The sequence below is a fragment of the Festucalex cinctus genome, chromosome 7 (assembly GCF_051991245.1).
Source record: "Festucalex cinctus isolate MCC-2025b chromosome 7, RoL_Fcin_1.0, whole genome shotgun sequence".
Lineage (NCBI taxonomy): Eukaryota > Metazoa > Chordata > Actinopteri > Syngnathiformes > Syngnathidae > Festucalex > Festucalex cinctus.
The window spans coordinates 6,515,123-6,538,143 of record NC_135417.1 but is presented as its reverse complement, the minus strand read 5'-3'; the positions used below and the strand labels follow the sequence as shown (position 1 = coordinate 6,538,143).

At 38.0% G+C, this 23,021-nt stretch overlaps 1 protein-coding gene across 5 annotated transcripts in view; it reads left to right on the top strand.

Annotated features, from left to right (window-relative positions):
* Window positions 1-220: 220 nt before the first annotated feature.
* The window catches only part of rgl2 (ral guanine nucleotide dissociation stimulator-like 2), a 25,558-nt gene continuing 2,757 nt past the window's right edge, over window positions 221-23,021 (top strand). Inside the window, exons 1-18 of one of the 5 annotated variants that reach the window (XM_077525997.1) lie at window positions 221-636; window positions 2,368-2,540; window positions 11,146-11,193; window positions 11,526-11,600; window positions 11,971-12,137; window positions 12,219-12,275; window positions 13,049-13,254; window positions 13,352-13,473; window positions 13,974-14,189; window positions 14,270-14,373; window positions 15,291-15,375; window positions 15,803-15,862; window positions 16,057-16,146; window positions 16,229-16,261; window positions 16,651-16,772; window positions 17,752-17,856; window positions 17,929-18,022; window positions 22,441-22,704. In XM_077525997.1, the coding sequence (XP_077382123.1) occupies window positions 2,403-2,540; window positions 11,146-11,193; window positions 11,526-11,600; window positions 11,971-12,137; window positions 12,219-12,275; window positions 13,049-13,254; window positions 13,352-13,473; window positions 13,974-14,189; window positions 14,270-14,373; window positions 15,291-15,375; window positions 15,803-15,862; window positions 16,057-16,146; window positions 16,229-16,261; window positions 16,651-16,772; window positions 17,752-17,856; window positions 17,929-18,022; window positions 22,441-22,704 (1,986 nt within the window). In that variant the 5' untranslated portion in view covers window positions 221-636; window positions 2,368-2,402. Of the gene's footprint in view, window positions 637-2,364; window positions 2,541-5,501; window positions 5,643-7,905; window positions 8,336-11,145; window positions 11,194-11,525; window positions 11,601-11,970; window positions 12,138-12,218; window positions 12,276-13,048; window positions 13,255-13,351; window positions 13,474-13,973; window positions 14,190-14,269; window positions 14,374-15,290; window positions 15,376-15,802; window positions 15,863-16,056; window positions 16,147-16,228; window positions 16,262-16,650; window positions 16,773-17,751; window positions 17,857-17,928; window positions 18,023-22,440; window positions 22,705-23,021 lie in introns of those variants that run through there. The other 4 variants (XM_077525998.1, XM_077525999.1, XM_077526002.1 and 1 more) reach the window with 4 other exon arrangements.

Sequence of the window (23,021 nt, the reverse complement as noted above, 5' to 3'; positions counted from 1 at the left end):
AATAATAATAATAACAGATAAATACTTAAAAGAAATACTCAGAATATTAGAAAGACATATTCAGAATAATAGGAAAATATTCCAAAAAGAAAAAAAAATATTAATAATAACAGATACAAATAAAAAAAAAAGAATAAAATAAAACAGAAAAAAAAGTTACACAAAAAAAAAAAACAAGTACTGTACTGTAAGATTTTGATCTTGCGATTCTTGGTGCCAGTCACCATAGAACCATGAATGTGGTAGCGCCCCCTGGTGTTTGCTTGCTAGTCGACGGCGGCGCTGTTGCTAGCAGATGTGACGTCACACGGGGGGCGAGCGAGGGAGGGAGGGAAGAAGAGAGAGAGGAAGCCAGCCAGTCCCAGTTGTCGGTCGCCTATCAGCTGTTCGCACGCGCAGATAGCGGACTTGGACGGACGGAGGGCCGCTTCGCTTGACAGGCAGGCAAGGCGGGGAGAGGAGAGGCGGACGCCGACGACGCCTCGAGCGAGCAAACACCCTCCCCCTCCCTAACCGACACCGACAGCCTCCAGTTCCGGATGGGCGCGACTCTCGCGTGGTGGCGGCGCAGTCGTGGAGGAATCGCGAGTTCCAGCAGCTGCCGGTGAGAGGCCGAGCGGGGGCCACACACATGTCGTAAGTTGACCTCTTTTGGACTGCTTCCTTATTGTTGTTGGTTGCTTCCTCCTTTTTTTTCATTTTCATAACCTGTTCCTCTTTTCAACACGGTTCTTGTCACGTCATATCTGTCTGACTGGGGTCAGGTGAGCGTGCGTTAAAACCATTTGAGAAAAAAAAAAAAAAAAAAAAAGAATTCCCAGCTTACACGACCGTTGGGCTTACTTGAAATACGAGTGACTCTACTTGCGAGTTTTTAACTCAGCTCATGAACGTCAGGCTTCCCTCATCCTGGTCCTCGACAGCTGGAGTCCTGCAGGTTTTCGAAGTTTCCGTCCTCCAACACACCTGATGTATGGAGGACCAAAACTACCAAAATTCAAAATAAATAAATAAATAAATAAATAAATAAATGACTAAAAGTGAAAAAAAAAATAATATATATATATATATATATATATATATATAATTTAAAAAATTATATCCTCAAAAAGAAATATAAATGGAAATAAAAAGAACAAGAAAAAAAAGTGTTCTATTTTAAAGTATATTATGTGCCCCAAAGACGCATATATACATTTTTCTGTTTTGTTTTGTTTTTATGCTGGAGCATACAGAAGGCTTTGATGGAGCCTCTCGACTGGAGAGAAGGGGTAAAAAAAAAAAAAAAAAAAGGTAGTAATTACAAAAATCAGCCAGCAGGTTGAAGCAGAGTATAAGAGATCAACCAGGGCCATATTGAGAAAAAAAAAGCTGTTTTCCCCACAATTCTAAACAGATTTGTGAATCATGATGAAACTTGGCTACATCCAGATGCTAATTGCTGCAAAATGGAAAAAGATGGAAACATGCTTTTCTTTTCCTTATGAAAGAAGAGTCTCACATCTTTCTTTTGGTAGCTTCCATGTTTTGATAGCAATAGAACACAATATTCTGTGGGCCTTGCAAAATCCAGTAAAACAGCCGGGAGCGAAAGGGGCTTGCTTCAGTCAAAATGGCTGCCAGTCAATGAGTTAAAACCAATATTTAAAAAAAAATGGTGACAATATGAAAATGTGTACTTCGGCCAGCCCTAATAGCGAGCTGACGTTCAACTTTTGCTGCGTCGTGTGCGCACGTTGAGTCATGTGGGAGCCGTTTGCCCCCAAAATGAATGGCGACCATTCATGGCGTGCATGTGGCCGTTGGCGGCTGCAGCTGGTGAAAATGCGGATCAAAGTGGAGCAAAAAAAAAAAAGGAAAGTTGGGAGACGTGAAGCCGTTTACGCTTCCTTCACCTGCAAAGCACAAATTGAACAAGTCATTTTGGAACCTTTTATGAATATAAGAAGGAAAAAAAAAACGCCTCATTTCAACCTTTGTGCATTGCAAAGAGCAAGATCTGTACCTGGCAAATTTTTGGACACTAAAAGTAGCACCATAAAAAGTGCCATCATCACAAGCAACATGCAAAAAATGAAATGAAAATTATGTCCAAAAAGAATAAATATCAATGCAAATTAAAAAGAGCAAAAAATATATATATTTTATATTTTATTCTCACTTTTAGCCATTTATTTAGTTTGAATTTTGGCAGTTTTGGTCCTCCATAAGAGGCGGCCCGCTCAAATACACTTCTTGCCTTACGCCAAAGACAAACCTTGCTGAATTGTCTGTCTGTCTGTCTGTGTATGGGCACAGGACAGAAGCATGTAAATGCACGGCTGACTTTTCTTTTTTGCATTTTTTTTTTTGTGTGTTGCTCAGCAGCATCAGCAGCGGCAGCGGCAGCGGCGTTTGTCTCCATGCTGCCCCGTCACCACATGCGCCACGAGCTGCCGGGCTCCGAGTCCAGCGCCGTGCCCCTCGTCGCTTACCGGCCTCTATGCGCCGACCCGTCCGTTGACCCGTCGGGCCTCGGTGACCCGCACCACACTCCGCAGGTGAGTTTGCCGTTCGAGATCTTCTTGAAAAATGATAAGCGAGGAAGTGAACACGTCGGCAGCTTGTAAACATCTCACAAAAACTGTTAATATTTACCTGCCTGATGATGATGATGATGATGATGAGGATGAGGGGTTTCAATTGCCTCGTATCTGGCCGTTTGATCCATATCACGATACGATTTCATACCGATTCATCCCAATACGATTCTGTAAGTCGATTATTGCGATTTTTTTTAACTCAAATTTAGAAAATACTCATCAGTAAACTTGTACATGTCCACTGTAACATTTGTATGATCATGTACTGAACTGAAACTTCAACACTGTATTTAACAAACAGATTGCAATCTATTTCATGTTTTAACAGCATTAAAATAAAAATATTAATGCTCCATTAATTCTTCCATGCTTAAATTGTCAGCCCTAACCATATGTAAGACTTTTTATTGAATATTTCCATCCAAGATTGATATTTAAATATCGATTCGGCCGCATATTGAATCGATACAAAAATTTCGCGCTATAATATCGCAGTATGTTCCCGAATTGATTTTCCTTAACACCCCTAATGATTAAGATGATGATGATAAGTCAAGTTTTGAAAGATTATTCAAAATTATTTTGAAATGAGGTATAAAAAAATGTATGGAAAATAGTAAAGTAGATGATTTGAATCACAAAAATACATTTTTATTTTTAAGAATTGGCCAATTATTTCATACAATTATTTCATAAAATTTCCAAATGGTTTATTTGACTCATTGTTTTTATTTGTTAAGCAATGAATTAATTCTAAACAAATTTGAAAAAATGTTGACGAGCGAAAAAAAAAAAAAAACAGCTACATCAATGCACATCCTTTTGAAATGAGTTTAAAAACATGGATGGAAAATTAGTAAAGTAGTTGATTTGAATCACAAAAATAAATTCTTACTTTTAAATGTGATGTGATTTAAATGTGAATAATGAATGTGATTATAATTGGCCAATTATTTCATTTAATTTTCAAAGTTTTTATTTGACTAATTGCTTTAATTTCTTAAGCAATAAATTAATTAAAAACAAATTTTAAATATAAATATGTTGATGAGCAAAAAAAAAAAAGCAGCTACATTCATGCCTGTCTGCCTGCTCACCATGCATACCACCACCCACACTGTTTGATTACAATTGGATAAGATGAGATCTTACTTTGAGTTCTGCAATGAGGAAATTGGAGCTTTGGTGCCATATTTTATTTTTCATTTGGCTTGTTGGGATGCAAGGGGTATTAAAAAGTCCAAAAACGTGCCCGATGGTCCGATTGCAGCGTGATCGTGCTCCCGTGTGGGCCGACTTGTGCACACCTCGGGGAGGCAGCCTGATAAATAATGAATGCGGCGGCTCGCTTGACGGCGGCATCGGCTTTCACGGCACTGGCTAAAAAAACAGAATCGGATACGAGCTGCTTGCTGGACTTGAATGACGATGTCAGGGGGAAGTGCAAAAAGTGCGGCTCTCGTGGGACCGCGCCGCCGATTTGTTGGACACGGCTTCGATTCCCGACACCAACAAATTGAATTTGTTCTCTAACCACGTGCATGTGTTTTTAGGAGGAAAGTAGCACTCCACAATATTCTACTTGATAAAAACAAAACAAATTGTGGCTTCTTCTGGTGTGCATGATCTGGCCACTGGGGGCAGTATAAGACAGCCATGAAGGTCCAAAATGAAGAAGACTTTCACAATTACTGTCAGTGATTTTTTTTCATAGTTTTGCTTGCGTATATCTGGTACTTTAAATAACACTGGCAGAGCAAATCTATCTGTTAGCCTGTCTATGGCATTTTGTATCGTTTGTTAGCATGAAGCTAAGTTGCAATTCCAATGCAGTTGCACTTGCTGGAAATAGAAAATGTGAATTGAATTGTCCAATTGCAGAACTTTTCCACATTTGTCATGACCGTACGGTACCAACTCTATTTTCAAGACTATTAGTGACTTCCATGACATTCCCGATTGGCCAATTGGATACTTTTAATGGAAATTGTTTTTTACTATAAATGAAAATAAAAAAACAAATGATTAATGAAAAAGCATTCATAATGAACTAAAAATCATACCAATACAAAAAAAACATTTATAATAAATGAAAAAATATATATATACTGTGCTGTATATACCTTAATAAGTCAATTAAAACATGATTTTAATGGAAAAAAATGACTATGAATGAAAAAAAATGATGAATGAAAAATAATTTATAATAAACTAAAAATCATACCAAAACAACACACATACATAATAAATGAAAACAATATATACTGTGCTGTATAATAAGTAAATTAAAAACAAAACATACTTTTAATGGAAAAAATGGCTATAAATGGAAAAAAAATTATGAATGAAAAAGCATTCATAATAAACTAAAAATCATACCAAAACAAAAAACATAAAGTAAAAATAAATATTTTTATGAGACAGTCCTGTATAATAAAAATATATCTAATTAACTGGATTTTTATTTATTTATTTTTTTTAATTTTAATGAACGTGAATTTCCATGATCGCGGGTAGTTTTTGGAACGTAGCACCCGCGATAAACGAGGGAACACCGTCGAGCGTCTTGGACTTGGAGGAGAGTGGATAATGGCCGCCGAAGGATGCTCGCTTGCGCCATCAAAGTCCGGCAAGAGTTGCAGGAAGGAAGCATGGGAGGAAGGAACAGCTCGTGCCTGCCTGGGGGCACGTGCACGCACACCTCTTTAAACCTCTTAACACGTATTTACAACTTTTGCTTTGTGTGCTTTTGCCATCCCACATCAGAAGAAAACATTTGCAAGTGCTTGTTTTTTTTTGTCACTTTTTTGATGTTCCCTCGATTTCATTGTTGAAACGTCCGTCACTCGGCCAGTATATACGTTATATGTGCCAGCTAGCATGTAGCGGAATGTACAAAGGCAGGCGGGCAAGCATGCAATTCCCACTTCCTGTGTTTGTTTTGCACTTCCTGCGCCGGGCCAACTTTGAGCTGCATTCGGCACGGTGACCATCATCGACTCCATGGGGAAGCGGGAGTGGTGTGCGATACTGCACATTTTGCTATCCATCCCATACCAAGTAAATACACTGCCAGTATCGCCCATATCGATGCTTGTTGAAAATTATCCTATCTAATTATTATTATTGTTAAGGTAGCTGTATCATCGAATTGCTTATTCACAATCGTTTTTCAAACTTGAAGTATTTTTGTTATTTCCTTTTTAAACAAAGGACAAAGGTTATTGCTAAATAGAAAATACTTTATCAAGAAACATTTCAATACCATAACAACACAAAACCACAACAATTTTTTCTTACTTCCTTAAACAAAGTGCACAAAGTGATCATAGAAAAAGAAATGTAAACAAATACTTCATCATATGCTGTTCAGAAACTGCAAATACAAAACTAAAACATTTGCATTCAACTTAAATAAACAAAATACAAAAGATGATCACATATTGATACTGACTTGGTATCGATAACATCGATATTTGGATCGATGTATAATGATAAATTAAAAAACAACAACATACTTTTAATCGAAAAATGAATATAAATGAAAAACATAATGAATGACAAGCATTTATAATAAAGTAGAAAAACATAATAAACAAAAAAAATATATATATATATATATAATTAATGGATTTTTTTTTTTTTTTTTTAAATGAACACGGATTTCCATGATCGCAGGTAGATTTTGGAACATAACACCTGCGATAAACGAGGGAACACTGTATACTTTTGTTGGGAAATGATGAATTGTTTAGCTAGCTTACAAGGCTAACAACATTGAGCATCCATCCAGGTGGGTGCGGCCCCCACGTGTCACATGATCTCACATTAGTTGGCGTGTTTGTGTCATCTGACAAACTGGTTTCTCTCCAACACAGACACTAAGAAAGAAAGAAAGCGAAAGAAGAGAGGGGCTATTGTTGTGGAAATTACCCGCAGCATTTTTTTGTTTGTTTGTACAGACGATTGCTTGGCTTGCATGTGCGTTTCAGTGTCAACACTTGCTACCGAGCTTCATCGGGGATTCATTTGCTTGTGAAAAGTGTCACTCCACTTTTTGCACGTGTGTGTATTTGGTATGGTTTGGCTCGCCTATCAGGCAAAAAGTATGACAAATGCTAAGAGCACTCACACTGGCCTCTAGAGGGTGCTACCAAATTCGGGGGGGGGGAACTTCACTTCAACTTCGATGGAACTGTAAACTGGAATTGAGAAGAAAATAGTGTTTACTACTGCGACTGCTGCTACTACTACGGTCTTCTTCTACTTTTTTTTTTTTTAATCAACAAACAAATCTTACAGAAAAATTGAAACATACAGCTGAGCAATACTAAAATAAAAAAAATAAAAAAATGAAAACCATCAATGTAAACACATCATAGTACAATGGGGTCAAACAAAAAGGTCATTATAAAGCCATACAGCCTTTTTAGATGTACAGCATTGTCTACTTCTTCTACTTCTACTAAAAAAAAAAAAAAAAAACTTCTACTAAGTAAAGCCCCTCATTTAGTTTCTTTATTGGAAAGACTTGATTTATTATAGTCCTCTTACAAGTGCAATTTCTGTTGATTGTTATTTTATTTTATTTTTATTCATTCATTTATTTTTTTCCTTTATTTTCAATGTTCAGTTTTGTTGTTTTTTTTAATGTTTTTATTTAAGTATCCCCCTGGATTATTTGTTTTGGGGGTGGGGGGGTTGTATTAATAACGTGTTTGTGAAGTGTTTTCAAGTTCTTTGTATTACTTGTTTAAAATTATACAAAAAAGTAATAAAAAAAAAGACTTCTACTACTTCTACTAAAAAAATACTTCTACTACTTATTCTTCTACTACTACTACTTCTTCTACTTCTTCTACTCCTTTCTTTCCTTGATTAATTCCAAAGTCAACATCCAAATCACACTGAGCACACAAAACAGAACCGTGCTGTCAAACAAGACAAAAGAAAAGGAAAAACAAAACTTAAGACAACCTTAAGAAAAAGGTGTAATCAGACAATAAGTTCTTCAAGTTATGAAATACCAAAAAAGGCTTGCTTCTTCTCCTGCTTCTTCTTCTTGATTTCTGGCACATTTAGTGCATTGCTGCCCCCCACTGGTTAAGTGATGAACTTGGATTTTTGTGACCCATACAGTGCCTCTTGAAAATGTTTATGAAGACGTTCAAAACTCTTTTAGAGAATCTGCGTATGATCCTAATATTATCTTGAATGAAAATCCCATGACACCAAATATAAAAATCATCATCATCACTCATTCATCTTAATTTCCGTATGGAAATGATGATTGCTGGCACCAAAATGTAACTAGTGGACAGAATTTTTTTTTTTTTTTTTGGAACCTAGCCCCAGCGGAAAACCAGGGAACACTGTTTTATATATATTAATTATGGTTATTTTTATTATTCATATTTATTTTTGTCAAAAAGTGAGCTGGTAAGAAGCCAGTGTGTGTGTTTGTGTATGTGCAAGTGTGTAGAAGGGGCGTGGCCAGGCTGGTTGACGCAGGCAGGTATGGGGGGCGGGATCAGTTGCAAGCGCAGGCGGGCGGCAGCCTTTTCCTCAGGTGTGTGAAGCGCGAGTCCAAAGGAAGCGTGTAGTCGTCGTGATCGTAATCGTTGGCCTCTCGTTCGTCTGGACGCATGAGCGAGACGGGCGAGTGCGCAAATGGAAAGAGCTCCCGCGCCGCCATCTTGAAAATTGGACGGAAGCTACGCTGCTGCTTCCTGTCTGGGCTTGCCGCACGCGAGGTCTGTCTGTGGCTTCTCTGATTGTTTGTGTGTGTGCGTGTGTGTTTTCGGTCGCTGCATGCGGAATCATTCCACATTGACAAATAGCAACGGGAACATTTTTGGCGGACTTGTGAGTCGATCCAATGTTTGTGGTCTCCTTTGACGGGAGGGATCCCAATCCCAAAAGTGGCGTTTGCGCACAAAGCAGCGAGCGGAAAAGCGGGTTTTCCTCTCGTCTGACATGCAAATGAGCGAGGCAAGTTCAACCTTGGCTCAAGCTCATTTGCGAGGAAGCAAATGTTAAAGGTCACGTGCGAGTGCCACTCAACTGTAAGGGTGGGAACCTCACGATACGATACGATATACGCTACAAGGCTCACCATAACCATTATCACACGATATGACCATATTATTGATAGATTGGTCCGATAATAAATCCACGATAAAACCACTCAAGACTAATTATTTTTTCAATGAGATTGTTTCTTTTTGAGACGCAATATTCTAACTGCTGTCTTCTTCACAGTGAGTGCTTTTGTGTATTTTTTTTTTTAAACAAATACAAATGTCTTCTTCACAGAGACAACTTCATGTCAACATATTTGTGTCTTTCTTAATCATTATTGTCATGCAACGTCGGTCAGTTTCATAGTCAATTGTTTCATTTTATAAACTGTGACAATTTTTTTTGTGTAACATTGCAAAAGTAAAAAAAAAAAAAAACTTGAATATTAATATTCCCCAGAAATTCTGAAAAAGTTGAAAAATAAAATGTTTTAAAATGTTAAAATTTAAGATATAATCCACATTTTTCATTTAAACATATGCAAAAGTGAGTCATCATACTGAGTTTTCTTCACCTGACCACTTGCGTCCATTTCCCCGCCACTCTTACGAGGCACTCCCCCTAGTGGCCCGCCAAGGAATTGCTCAATAAGTCATGAACAATTAAGCCGTTATAGTGGCTGTATATGAACTTGAAATATTGCGATACTTGCATAGGTGTATCGATAATCAATCGGGAGACAAAATATCACGATTTATCGCGATAACGATATATAGTCACACTCCACCGTCGCTTTTCAGAAGTGATTGCTTTTCATCCCTCCGTCCTCATTTTGCACTTCAGCTTCAGCAGAGAAGCTGACACTTGCTCTTCTGCCGCCATCTTGTCATTGTCATCGTTTGAGGTTGTTGACGAGCGAGGTGGCTAGCGGATCGCTAACGCGCCGTTTGCCTGCTGGCGGCTGCTCATCGTCATTCAAACGGGAGCTTGTCGTTGTGAAGGCGGCTGTTTGTTTGGCGAGCGTTGCTAAGCTCACTGTTGACTCAGCGGCAGGAAACGCGGCTTGGCGAGCCAACTTTGCGTCTTACTCACTACGGGTGGCACAAGAAGAAGAAAGAAAAAAAAAAAAAAGACTCCCATGCAGCTTTGTGTCGTCGTAATGACAACTTGTTGTTGTCTGACAGCCGCCGTCGCCTTGGACAGGAAGTGTCTGTCAAAAAATGATTGGCAGCTCTTCAACTTATTTTTGTTGACTTGAGTCACACGCCACATTTTGTTTGCATTCTCCAGCTTTGGCACCGCAAACGCAAATTAGACAATTTGAAGCCGTTGACATTTGTAAGAAAAAAAACAAAACAAATGCAACAATACTGCAAAATGCATCATAACATGCCAAGTACATGTGACCTTTCAGGCAGAAAATTGGAAATAAGCTTCCAACAACCTTTGCGAATGAGGAGGTTGATGAAACTGCTGGAATGGCATGTGGGGGTGATGGTATGCATGGTGAATAGTAGAAACTAGGGATGTGCAATACATTGAAAAAAAATTGCAATATTGGCCCCATGTAATATGCATATTGCAAAGATGTGCAGTCATTTTTGTATGACGCTTTTTATCTGAATTTGACCCGTCAGACACAAACTTCGCCATCCAATCAATGAATATTATCTGGAGTCATTACTAATTACGATTAAGAATACATTGAGCTTGCTTATTTTGCAACATGACAAAAATGTCACTTCTTTATGTACATGTTAAATATCAAAATAATAATAATATTTTTTTTCCCATTAATAGTTTCAACTGCACAAACTGTGAACTTTTGTGTTAAGCAAGGTTATATTAGTCAACTAAAACTAACGAAAAAACTAAAATTCAAAAAAACAATTGCGTTAACGAAATCAAATAAAAACGAAAATGCTTTTTTAAAAAAAATAAAAATAAACTAACTGAAACTACATTTGATGTTTACAAAATTAACTAAAACGAACTATATTTATGGCAAAAATGTCCTCCGTTTTAGTCTTTGGTAATTAATTGAATGCATGAGACTTTGGAGATGATTTTAAGTCGATTTATTTTGATATTAACCGTTGGAATAAGGACGTTTGAAAGTGTGTCACACAGAAGTGATGTCATCCAGCAGCAGCCAATAGAAAAGCACCAAAAGATGATGTCGCGCTCGTGCTGTTTTTTTAAATATTGTGCACAAGTAAAACAGATTTTTTTTTTAAACTAAAGCTAATACTGAAACTAACTAAAACTAATAACAACTAACAGAACCACCCTGAAAACTCACTAAATTTAAAAAACAAAACTCAAAATGAAAACTTCCAAAACTTAAAATGAAAACTTCCAAAACTATAACAAATCCCTGCTGTTAAGTCTAAAAAGCCGTCAAATTGCGCAAGTATGCAATGTTATTGCGCACTTCAGTCGCCATGAGGAGGTGACGTGTCAACCTTACGTCATGTTATGTACACGTATGTATGTATGTGTGTGTGTGACGAGACGGACGCTGATTGCGTTTGTGTCTCAGGTGGAGTCGCCCATGAAGACGACGACGTGGTATTGTCCTCTCGATCTGGTGAGGACACGCACACTCGTCTTCTCTTTTGGTCTGTTTTTTTGTTTATTATTATTATTGTTATTATTATCATTATTACTGGGCATTAAACAACAATAGAACATAACTACAGTAAAAAATAAAAAAAAAAGTAAAATAAAAAAAAAAAGGGGGGGGCAGGAAGACGTGTAGCTTTGAACATCCTGCCTGTTTTTGTTTTGTTTTTGTAACAAAGCAAGCACCCGCTGACCTGTTCACAAAATATGGGACATGATGATTTCTTGGGAATCTTTTAAAACATGAATATTCATTATCAGTAACATGGAAAAAAATAAAATACTGTGTGCGTGTAGTCCACAGTTGTGGAGGAGGAAGAGGACGGACTCAGCTACACGGTGGTGGTCAAACAAGTGCCCGGCTCTCCCACCGTAAGACAACATCATCATCCACTAAATCGCCAGTAACATCATTTGAGTGTATTGCACTCAAATGTGTGAGAGCATATCACTTGTACTTCGTGAGTGTGAGTGTTTTGCTAGTGTATATGAGAACATTTCACTCATATGAATGCGAGCCTTTAGGGTGAGTATGAGAGTGTTTCATTTATGAGAGCTTCAATGCATGAGTGTGTTCACGTGTATGTGTGTTGTTTCATATGTATGAGAGCATTTCAATGGTATGTGAGAACTGTATATGAGTGTGAAGAAAATTGTGTGAATGTGAGAGAGGTGATTTGCGCAGTGGCGGCAATTAACTTGTGCGTGTGTTGTTTTGCCGTTGCCGCGGCGACGGCCGCAGTCGCACGTTTCCCGCTGCCAGTGCGTGAAGGCGGGCACGGAGGAGAAGCTGACGCTGCACCTGCTGCGCTCCTTCGCTGCGGGCGACCCATCCTTCGTCGCCGTCTTCCTGGCGACCTATCGCTCCTTCACTACCACGCAGCGGGTGCTGGACGTGCTGACCGACAGGTTGGGAGGTCGTTTCCGCGGAGATGGGCGGAGGGCGTCGCCGCCACACTTACTAATCACAATGTTTGCTCACCGCCGCAGATTGGAGCGGCCGCCCGGCGACACCGACAACAGCCACCGCAGGAAATCCTTCAACAGGTCGCCGCGCGTTTTTCAGATCTATCCGGAGGTGTTTCCCCTGCCAAATTGTACTTCATCTTTCTTTTTTTTAGTGCTAATTTTGGGGATTTTTTTTTTTTTTTTTTTTTTGCAGTCTCAATATGATAAGTTTCGATTTAGAGTGATGGACCTTTGGTGTAGTACCATGTTGTACCACAACATTCCGTGTGGCAGCACTGAGCTCTACTGCAAGACGTTCAGCATAATAAATGGAAAGAAGTGACAGAGAAGTAGCATGCTAACTTAGTTTACCATTACAAGGAGTCGTCGAGGTAAGGTGCACTCACTCACTCAAGCATTTTGATTTTACAACAGTTACGCCCGGTCCGCCATTTTGGCTCCTCGTCCTCCATTTTGTCAGCAGTGTTTTTCCCCTCGTCCGCTATTTAGCCCTTAGCTAGTGCTAGCGCTTCTCCACCTGTGGGAGTATCTTTGTATTTTTCGCCCTCTTTTTTTTTTTCCACATTAGCTATATGATGCAAAAGGCTCTTCTTCTTTCTTTTAATTATGCTAAATATCCTTCAGTAGAGCTCAGTGCTGCCCCCATGTTATGGCACAATGTGGTACTCCATCGACATTGTTTTCTTGGACTAAAATAAAGACTAAAATGCTTTATAGTCTACTAAAAATAGACAAAATCACAATGGGATGAGGTTGAACTATGATTAAAAACTAACAAGCATGATCGAAACTGACTAAATTTCAAAATGCCGGATCAAATGAACACTAGTTGTGGCCCCTCCCACCCTCAGGGCGGTGTGCTCGGTGTTCGGCGCGTGGCTGTCCGAGTACCCGGACGACTTTGTCGGGCTGAAGGAACCGTCGCGCCTGCTGCGACTGGCGCCGCTTCTTCCTCGGGACTCGCCGTCCGCCGCCGAGCTTCGCGCCCGCGTTTTGCGCGTGGCTGAGGAACTCAGCGAGAAAGCCCTGCTGCCCCACGATGACGACGATGATCCAGGTTGTGGCCCAAAAAAAAATTGACATCAAAAATAGAACCCTGATGTTTGTCGTGTTGTTAAAAAATAAATAAAAATAAAATGTGGTTGCCATGCCAGCAGACGTGACCCGAAGCCCATCGTCGTTGTCGTCGTCTCGGGAGGCGTTCCAGTTCGAGGCGGCCGCCATCCTGGGCTTTCCGTCAACCGTCGTCGCCGAGCAGCTCACCCGCATCGAGACGGTGGGTCAACTCAATATTCAGAAAAACAGGAAAAAAATATTCAGGAAAACAGGAGGAACAATTGCTCAGAAAAACGGAGGGGATATTAAAAAAAATAATAATAATTTAAATTATTATTCCGCTTAAAATTGAAATAAATATACATAAGAATCACATTTCAAATCATCCCCCAAGGCTCATGCATTCAATTAATGACCAGAGTAAAACGACAGACATTTTTGCTCTAATTAGTTTCAGTTAAACCGGTTCAGGGTGTACCCCGCCTACTGCCTATAGCCAGCTGGGATTGTCTCCAGCAAACCCCGCGACCCTTGTGAGGACTAAGTGGTTCAGAAAATGGATGGATTCAGTTAGTTTTGTCAACATAGTTTCAGTGAGTTTCTGTCTTGGTTTTTTTTTTTTTTTTTTTAAAGAAAGCATTTTTATTTTATTTTGTGAACGAAATAGTTTTTTGAATTTTGATTTTTTTTTCACCATTGACCTGAAATGACCTTGTGCAGGACCTGTTCGTGCGCCTGGTTCCGTACCACTGCCTGGGCTCGCTGTGGTCGCAGCGCGACAAGAAAGGTCGCGAGGGGGCGTGCCGCTCGGTGCGGGCCACCGTCCGCCAGTTCAACCGTCTGGCCAACGCCGTGCTGGCCTCCTGCCTCTGCGCCGGCGCCGGTGGCCTTCGCCGCACGGCCAGACTGCTGGAGAAGTGGATCGCCGTGGCCCAGGTATGCGTGCGCGTGCTGTACAATTTTTTTTTTTTTTGCGTGCATATGTTTACATTTCATTTGTGCATTCGCTTTGGCAGGCGTGCCGCCTCCAGAAGAACTTCTCGTCGCTGTACGCCATCGTGTCAGCCCTGCAGAGCAACCCCATCCACCGCCTCAGGAGCACCTGGCAGGACACCGACAGGTACCGAGCGTACGGAGGACCCAAACTGACAACATTCAAAATAAATACATCACGAAAAGTAAAAATTTAAAAGCTTATATCCAAATGTGTTTATTTATATTTTTGGTTCTTTTTATTTCCATTTATATTTATTTTTTTTTTATATAATTTTTGGATTATCATTTTTTTTATGTCCATTTTTATTTTCACTTTTAGTCCTTTATGTTAGGGCTGCACGATCATGGAAAAAATAATAATCACGATTATTTTATTTTATTTATACAAAACAAGAACATGTTTAAGCATTTAAAAATATTAAGACAAATTTAAAAAAAAAATAGAAACATTCTAATTATGTAAGTTACTTTTGGACCAAATACAATTTTGAATAATATGTATGTATTTATTTACTTATTTGTTTATCCATGCATTCATTTATTTATTTAATTAATGATTAAACGATTATTTTTTGGTACAAAAGAAAATGTTTAGGCATTTAAAAATATTAAGACCAATTAAAAAAATAGAAACACTATAATTATGTAAGTTCCTTTTGGACCAAACAGAATTGATAATAATATATATTTATAATATATTCACATCAAATTTATTTTATTTAGATTGATATTTTGGGGGTTAAGGTCAGCAAAATGAGTATAAAAATAATGTATTAGATTTGGCAGTATGTTTGTTTGATAGTTTAAAATAAAAATAAAATTATATTGACAATATAAAATTCTGGTGTGTTTTTTTGTATAGTATAAAATATAAGTATAAAAATATATTGAAAAAATAAAATAAAATAAAATATAAAAATAATGTATTAGATTTGGCCTTATCTTTGTTTGATATTTTAAAATAAAAAATATCTATATATTGACGATATAATATTGTGGGGGGGGTTTTTTGTGTGTTTTTGTTTTTTTTGTTTGTCCAAGGGAGGCGCTGAGGAAGTACGAGGAGCTGTGCGAGATCTTCTCCGACAAGGACAACTACTCGCAGAGCCGAGAGTTGCTTAAGGAGGTGATCAGAGACCCTCTTATATATATTCAGATATCCTCTGTGTGGGATCATCTTCATCCTCTGCATAGAACAGCTAATATTAGTGCTGCACTGAAGACCTGATTCTAGTTGAGGCGTCTCATTAAACAGTATACTTGTCTGTTTGTCTTCTACTGCCCCCAGCTGGCCAAGGTGGGCACATTAGAAGGAGCAAACTGATGCAGTGTGACAAAAACTTTTTAATATATTTTTTTTGGGTGGGGCAGGGGGGTGGCGGGTGGCGCTTGACTGGATTTATGGCATTTCCATACACTTCAAAAGGGGAGGGGAGACATGTTTTAAAAATAAAAATAAATCACTTGTTATGGTAGTGAATCCAAAATGTACGGCTATTTGGATATTATTATTATTAATTTATTTTATTTTTTCCTTTTTGCATTTTGTGTAGGAAGGCACATCCAAGCACGCTAACCCGGACGACCGCATCAACAACAAACACAACGCCAGGGTGAGTCCAAATGCGCTCGTAAAACTCACGATGCTAACTGGTAGCATTTCCAGGGCATTTTTGTTAGCATTGTTTGTTAGCATTCAGCTAACAAAGGCAAAGATGTGAGTCTCTTTTTTTGTTTTTTGTTTTTTTGTTTTTTTTGTTTTGTTTTGGTTTTTTGTTGTTGTTGTTTTTGGTTCTGGTTTGTTAAGTGGGGCGTTTGCCAGGGCACGGTTCCCTACCTGGGCCTGTTCCTGACCGACCTGACCATGTTGGACACCGCCGTCAAGGACCGGCTGGAGGTCCGTTTGCTGATTGTTTGTTATTGTCGGATTGTTTTGCTTTTGATGACACGTGGTGGCTTTGTTGTTGTTGTTGTTGCAGAACGGCTACGTCAACTTTGACAAGCGCCGACGGGTGAGTCCTGATGATTGACACCTCCGCATCATCCGCGAAGTAGCGAGCGCCGCCAAGTACAAATTTCACGCAAAAACCCGTTTCAACTTGACAGCAAAAATGATTGTTGTTTTCAAACAGTTTATACTACCTCCGTTGAGTCATATTCCAGAATATTTCAACTTCAAAATGTTAATAAAACAAACAAAAAAATCTTTGTATAAATGGAAAATAGAAAATGATTCAAAATATTCACTTTTCACTGCTGAAAATTGTTCAATGAGTCAAGTATCCCTTTAACAGAGGAAAACATATATACAAAAAATTAACAATTTTAAATAAAAATTATATTTCTAAAATAATTTAGGATATATGTGGTTTTCTATATTACACTCTATTTTTTTTATCAGGAATTTGAGGTTTTAGCTCAAATCCGCCTGCTGCAGTCGTCCTGCAAAAACTGCGTTTTGGTCCCCGACGAGACTTTCCTACGCTGGTATCGCAGCGTCCCCACACTCACCGACCAACAAAGGTAAACGTCGTCAACATCTGCAAATACATCTTTTCACCTCCATCTCAAAAAGTTGATTTTATTTAGACAGGTTTGTGGAAAATAAACTTTGCTTTATCCTCAAAAATGTCCATCTTTATTCATATTTGCACAAGATTATCACTTTTTTTTTTTTTGAGAAATAATTTCCAAAAATATGAAAATATTCAACTTATCAAATGCATGAAATATTTCCGGAAAATGGTCAACAACACAGTGTTCATTTTGACGAGAAATTTTGTTTAGTTTTGTGTTTTTAAGTTTTAGTTTTATCAGAAGAAAGATTACAGTTTCTTCTTTCATCAAAAAAAAAAGTTTATTTCTATCTGTTTCAGCAATTATCATTAGAAGTAGTTTAATAATTTTTCACAAATCTATTTAGAATTGTGAGTAATTGAACTTTTTTTTTTTTCAACATGGCCCTGGTTGATCTCTTATACTCTGCTGCCACCTGCTGGCCGTTTTCATAATTACTACCAATGCTTCACCCACTCTTCACAGTTGAAGCTGCATCAAAGCCTCCTGTATGCTCTAGCATTAAAAAAAAAAAAACACAAGAAAACATATAAATACGTCTTTGGGACACTGATCATTTAAAATAAATTTTGGGAGCAAATGCGTGAATTGTTTCTCCCACCGGCGTTCCATCTGATTCGATTGTGTGAATTTGTCATTTTTGTTTTAGTCATTGGCGAAATTGTCAGTCAATTTTAGTTATCATTAGTCTCAATGAATGGCTTCTATTTTAGTATTCATTTCATTCTCATCTGAAAAAAAAATTGTGACGAAAAATATGATGACAAATTTTTCAGTGCCAAAATTATCACCGTTTCATATTTCGGCCCCTTTTCCTCACAAAACTTCCTTCATGAAACTGTCCAACTTGTTTGGATATCTGTTATCCCGTTATCTCCAATCTGAATGCGATCGTTTGGTGCCTTGTTCTTTTTTTTGTTTTTAGTTACAGACTGTCCAATGAGATCGAAGCGCCTTGCGAAGCGGCGCAGCCCCCCCGCGGCGGAGGCGGTGTAGCCACGCCCACGGTCATCATCACGCAGTGTCCCGAGTAAGTAAACGAGGCGTCCTCCACCACCCCGTCTTGAAGCGTTTTGACGCTCGTGTCACGCATGTGTCCAAGGTTAAGTCGCTCGGGCGGCAACCTGGCCTCGGACGCCGACGCCGCCTCGGACTGGCCGTCGCCCGTCAACAGTCTGCTCTCCAAACTCACCAAGGTAAGCGCAACTAAAATGCAGCAAAACCAAACTTGAAATATTTTTTTAATTATTTTTAAATGAAACAAAACATGCATTTTTGATCCAAAATAAATGGTCTATTTTTTTTTCCCATTTTGAAAATAATGACCAAAAATACAGTTTAAAAAAATGTATGGAGAACAGAATATGTAGTTTGAAAAAAAAAAAAAAAGACAGCTTTTTTTTGTTTTTAATTTGTATTTTTTTTAATTATTTTTAAATAAAACAAAATGTTATAAAAAATGATTTTTGATCCAAATGACTTTTTTTTTTTTTAAATTTGTATTATTATTATTTTTTTTTTTTTTTATTTTTTTTTGAAGAGCTCAGAATTGTTCATTCGGTAGTCTTACCGATTCAACGTCTTGTCATCATTGCTCTTTTTTTTTTTTTTTTTTTTTTTTTTTTTTTTTTTTTTTTTTGAAGAGCTCAGAATTGTTCATTCGGTAGTCTTACCGATTCAACGTCTTGTCATCATTGCTCTTTTTTTTTTTTTTTTTTTTTTTCGTGAGATTTAAATGGTCAGGAGACCAGAGAAAAGGTCAGAAAAAAAAAGAAATAAAGAGAAAAGAAAGGTAAATCAAAGTGACATCCAGCACCGACCAAACACTTCCTGCCTTCCCCATGATTACAAAATCAAAGTCTTACGCCAACCCCGGAAGCCTCTAAATTCCAGCAAATTTAGCGAGATCTCAAGAGCCCAGAGGAAAAACTAAAGAGAGGAAGGAGGGAAGGATCGATAAGGCAGAGTGAGATCAATAGAAGCCAGTACATCCAATCCATCAAAGTGAAGTCCAGCACCAACAAGACCCCTCCTGCGTGGTTACAAAACCGGAGTCTTATGCCAACCCCAGAAACCTCATACTTCTAATAAATTAAGATCTCAAGTGACCAGAGGAAAAACTAAAGAGAGGAAGGAGGGAAGGATAGATAAAGCAAAGTGAGAACCACAGACACCAGCACCAACTGATTCAAGGGGCTGTGGGAGGGAGAGGGTACTTCTGTTGAGTTTCAGTAGATGCTGGTGCGACGGATCTGGCATGCATAAGGACCACCACCAAAGAAAGAAGCCGTCAACCGCGGTCCAGCAAAGCGAGCACCCCCCCCCTCCCGCCACCGAGCAGACAACGGGGGGGGCAGAACCACCCCCGCCCGACCACAGGGGACGGCGTCAAGAAAATTGACTAATTAGCATGCAGTAACACCAAGTGTTGATGCTTAGTGCCCACTAGAAATAGATCTTAAGGAGTTATTGAGTATAGTGTCGTATAGTGTGGTATGCTTGAGCCCACTAGCAGCAACTAGGTTCCTGACTATATAAAAATAAAAACAATCAGATACAAAATACCAAATACAGGAGCAGCGAAAACAGAAGTTGTAACGATGTGGTGGCTCTCGTTAACAGGCAGAAACTTGGCAGGATTAAGTTGCCAAATTGAGATTAAAATATTCTATGTACATAGACCATATTTGTTTAAATCTTGATACTTGATTTTTATTTAAGGCAGAGATTTTTTCCATTGAGATATAATTTATTAGTAAGTTTAACCAGTGGTCGATATTTAGAGATTGTTTATTTTTCCAATTGACAAGGATTATTTTTTTAGCAATAGTAAGGGCTATAAATATAGATTGAGATTGTTTACATGGTAGCTCAGTTATTGTTAAGTCACCTAGTAAACACAGTCTTGGAGATAAAGGAAGCCTACAGTTTAATATATCAGCGAGCTTTTCCAAGATTTTAGTCCAGAAATGCAGCACTGGAGTACATGACCATAAAGCATGAAGATAAGTATCGGCAGTGTTTTGTGAGCACTGGAGACAAATGTCGGAGTCAGAGAGTCCCATTTTTTTCATCATATATTGTGTAATATATGTTCTATGAAGTATCTTATATTGGATAAGTTGCAAATTTGTCTGTTTGGTCATTTTAAATACATTTTCACAGATTTGGGTCCAAAAGTCTGGTTCCGGAACTATAGACAAGTCTTTTTCCCATTTTAAAGTCGGTAAATACGTTTTATTTGTGTATAAAAATAACTTATATATTTTTGATATTTTCTTTATTGTTGTTGGAGAAAGCTTTATAATATCTTTAGCTAAGACAGGCAGTTGGAGCGTATCCTGAAGTGTTGGGATTTGTTTCTTAACCATATTTTTAACTTGCAGATAATGTAAGAAATTTCCCTTTTTTATTTCATATTTCTGGACCAAGTTTGTATACGATATAAACTTATTATCTGAGAAAAGATGATGAAGGTGTGTAATTCCTTTCTGCTCCCATAGGCTTAAATGGAACGACTGATTATTAAGTTGAAAGTCGGGGTTATGCCAAATGGGAGAGAGCCCACAGGGCGCCAATTGGGAGTTTGTAATTTCTAATGCCTTCCACCAGGCAGTCAGGGTGGCGGCTATCATTGGGTTTTTAAAACAATTATGTCGTCTTATTGATTTTGTAATAAAGAGTAAATCTGACAGTCTAAGATTATTACAATCCTTCTGCTCCAATTCCAACCAACAGTTAGTATCTCTGTTGGGTTGTGTCCATAGCACAAGATATTGTAGTTGATTAGCTAGATAATAGTACATAAAGTTTGGTGCCTCTAAACCTCCTTTAGATTTACTTTCCTGAAGAGTAGATAGACTAATTTTGGCTTTTTTTTTATTCCAATAGAATTTTATGATAGCAGAGTCCAGCGATTGGAACCAGTTAGACGTAGGTTTAAATGGAATCATTGAAAATAAATAATTAATCTTTGGTAAAACTTTCATTTTTATAGTAGCTATCCGTCCTATTAAAGAGATCGGAAGATTATTCCAGCGCTCCAGGTCACTACGGATACTATCCAATAATGGTGAAAAATTTAAAGAAGTTAATTCAGTTAACTTAGGTGAAATTTTAACACCTAAGTATTTTAAATTACCTGTAGGAAAGGAGTAGTGTGGATCCTGACTTGTAGGATTCCATGAATTTTCTGTAATAGGTAATAATGTTGATTTTGTCCAGTTAATAGAGTAATCTGATAAGTGAGAGAATTTAGTTATTAATTTAAATGCTTCCCCTAGCGAGATAGCAGGTTCTTCTAAATAGAGTAATATATCATCGGCATATAGATTAATTTTATGTTCTATTGTCCCGGAGTGGATTCCTTGGATCCGTCTATCCTGACGTATAGCTAATGCAAGCGGCTCAATAAATATAGCAAATAATAAAGGAGAAATTGGGCACCCTTGTCTTGTTCCCCTTTGTAAAGTAAAACTCTGTGATGTAATCCCATTAGTAGTAACTGTAGCTTTAGGAGAATCATATAATATTGAGACCCATTGAATGAATGACTCCCCGAAGCCGAATTTATTTAAGACAGCAAAGAGGAAGGACCAGTTAACTTTATCGAATGCTTTTTCTGCATCCAGCGAAATAACAACTGCCTTTTTATCATACCGCTGTGACATACTAATCAAGTTAAAGAGTCTCCTAATATTATTAGTAGAATGACGACCTTTAATAAAACCTGTTTGATCACTATGAATAATTGTCGAGATTACCGTCTCTAATCGAGATGCCAAGGCCTTAGCGATAATTTTAATATCGGTATTAATTAGTGATATCGGTCGGTAACTTGACGGGAGGGTAGGGTCTTTTTCTGGCTTTAATAAAAGTTTAATTGCTGCTATATTCATATCTTGACGTATATCACCTTTACTTTTAATTTCAGTTACTACTCTTAGAAATAATGGAGCAAACATTAACCAGAAATGTTTAAAAAATATAGCCGGAAAGCCGTCTGGACCAGGTGCTCTGCCATTAGGCATACTGTCTAAAGCACGATACAACTCATCTATAGTAAGCGGGGTATCGAGAATATCTTTATGTTCAATAGATAACTGAGGTATATTTAAGCTGTTTAGGAATTCCTCAATATATTCAGGGTTAGGTCTATTAATTTCTGTGTATAGATTTCGATAATAGTTATAAAAAATATGGTTAATTTCTTCTGGTGATTGTGTGCATTCACCATTTATATCTTTAATAGCCGTTATAAGAGATTTTTCCCGATTCCGTTGAAGTTGATTTGCCAGGAATTTACCTGATTTATTATTATGTTCAAAATTATTATATCTCAACTATTTGTATTATTTTTATTATTTTTAAATAAAACAAAACTTTATTTAAAAAAAAAATATTTTATTTTATTTTTTTTTCATTTCTTTTTTTTTCATTTTGAAAATAATGACCAAAAATACAGTTTAGAAAAATGTATATAGAACAAAATATGTAAAATATTTTCTTCATTATTATTATTATTATTTTTTAAACCTAAAAAAAAAAAATCATGTTTATATTTCTTTCCTTTTCTTATTATTTGCAAGGCAAAAATGCGCGTTTTTGTTTTCAGCACATGCGATCTCCGTCGGTGTCATGCCTGGACGTGGACACGTCGCCGCCGCCGCCCGCCGACACCCCACCCGCCCCCTGGCTGGCCCCCGTGACGTCTCCCAAGTCCCACCGCCGCTCCGCCTCCTGCGGCAACAACCCGTCATCTGCCTCTGCCTCCGCCTCCCCCGCCGGCAGCGGCAAGGGTCCGAGTTCGGGACCCGACATGCGCATCATCAGGATCCGCATGGACCTGCACGACGGCAACTTGTACCGCAGCATCCTGGTCAGTGTGAGCTCGCGACGCCCGTTTCATTCACCGACCATTTGGACAAGAAATTTTCTCACGAAAATTATGACGAAAATTTTGTCACAATTATGACGAACATTGTGATGAAAATTATGATGAACATTTTGTCAGAAAAAATTGACGAAATTTTTGCCACGAAAACTGATGAAAATTTTATCACGAAAATTATGATAAATTTTGTCATGAAAATTCTGACGAAAATTTTGTCACGAAAATTATGATAAATTTGGTCACGAAAATTATGACAAATTGTCACGAAAATTATGACAAAAATTTGGTCACGAAAATGGACG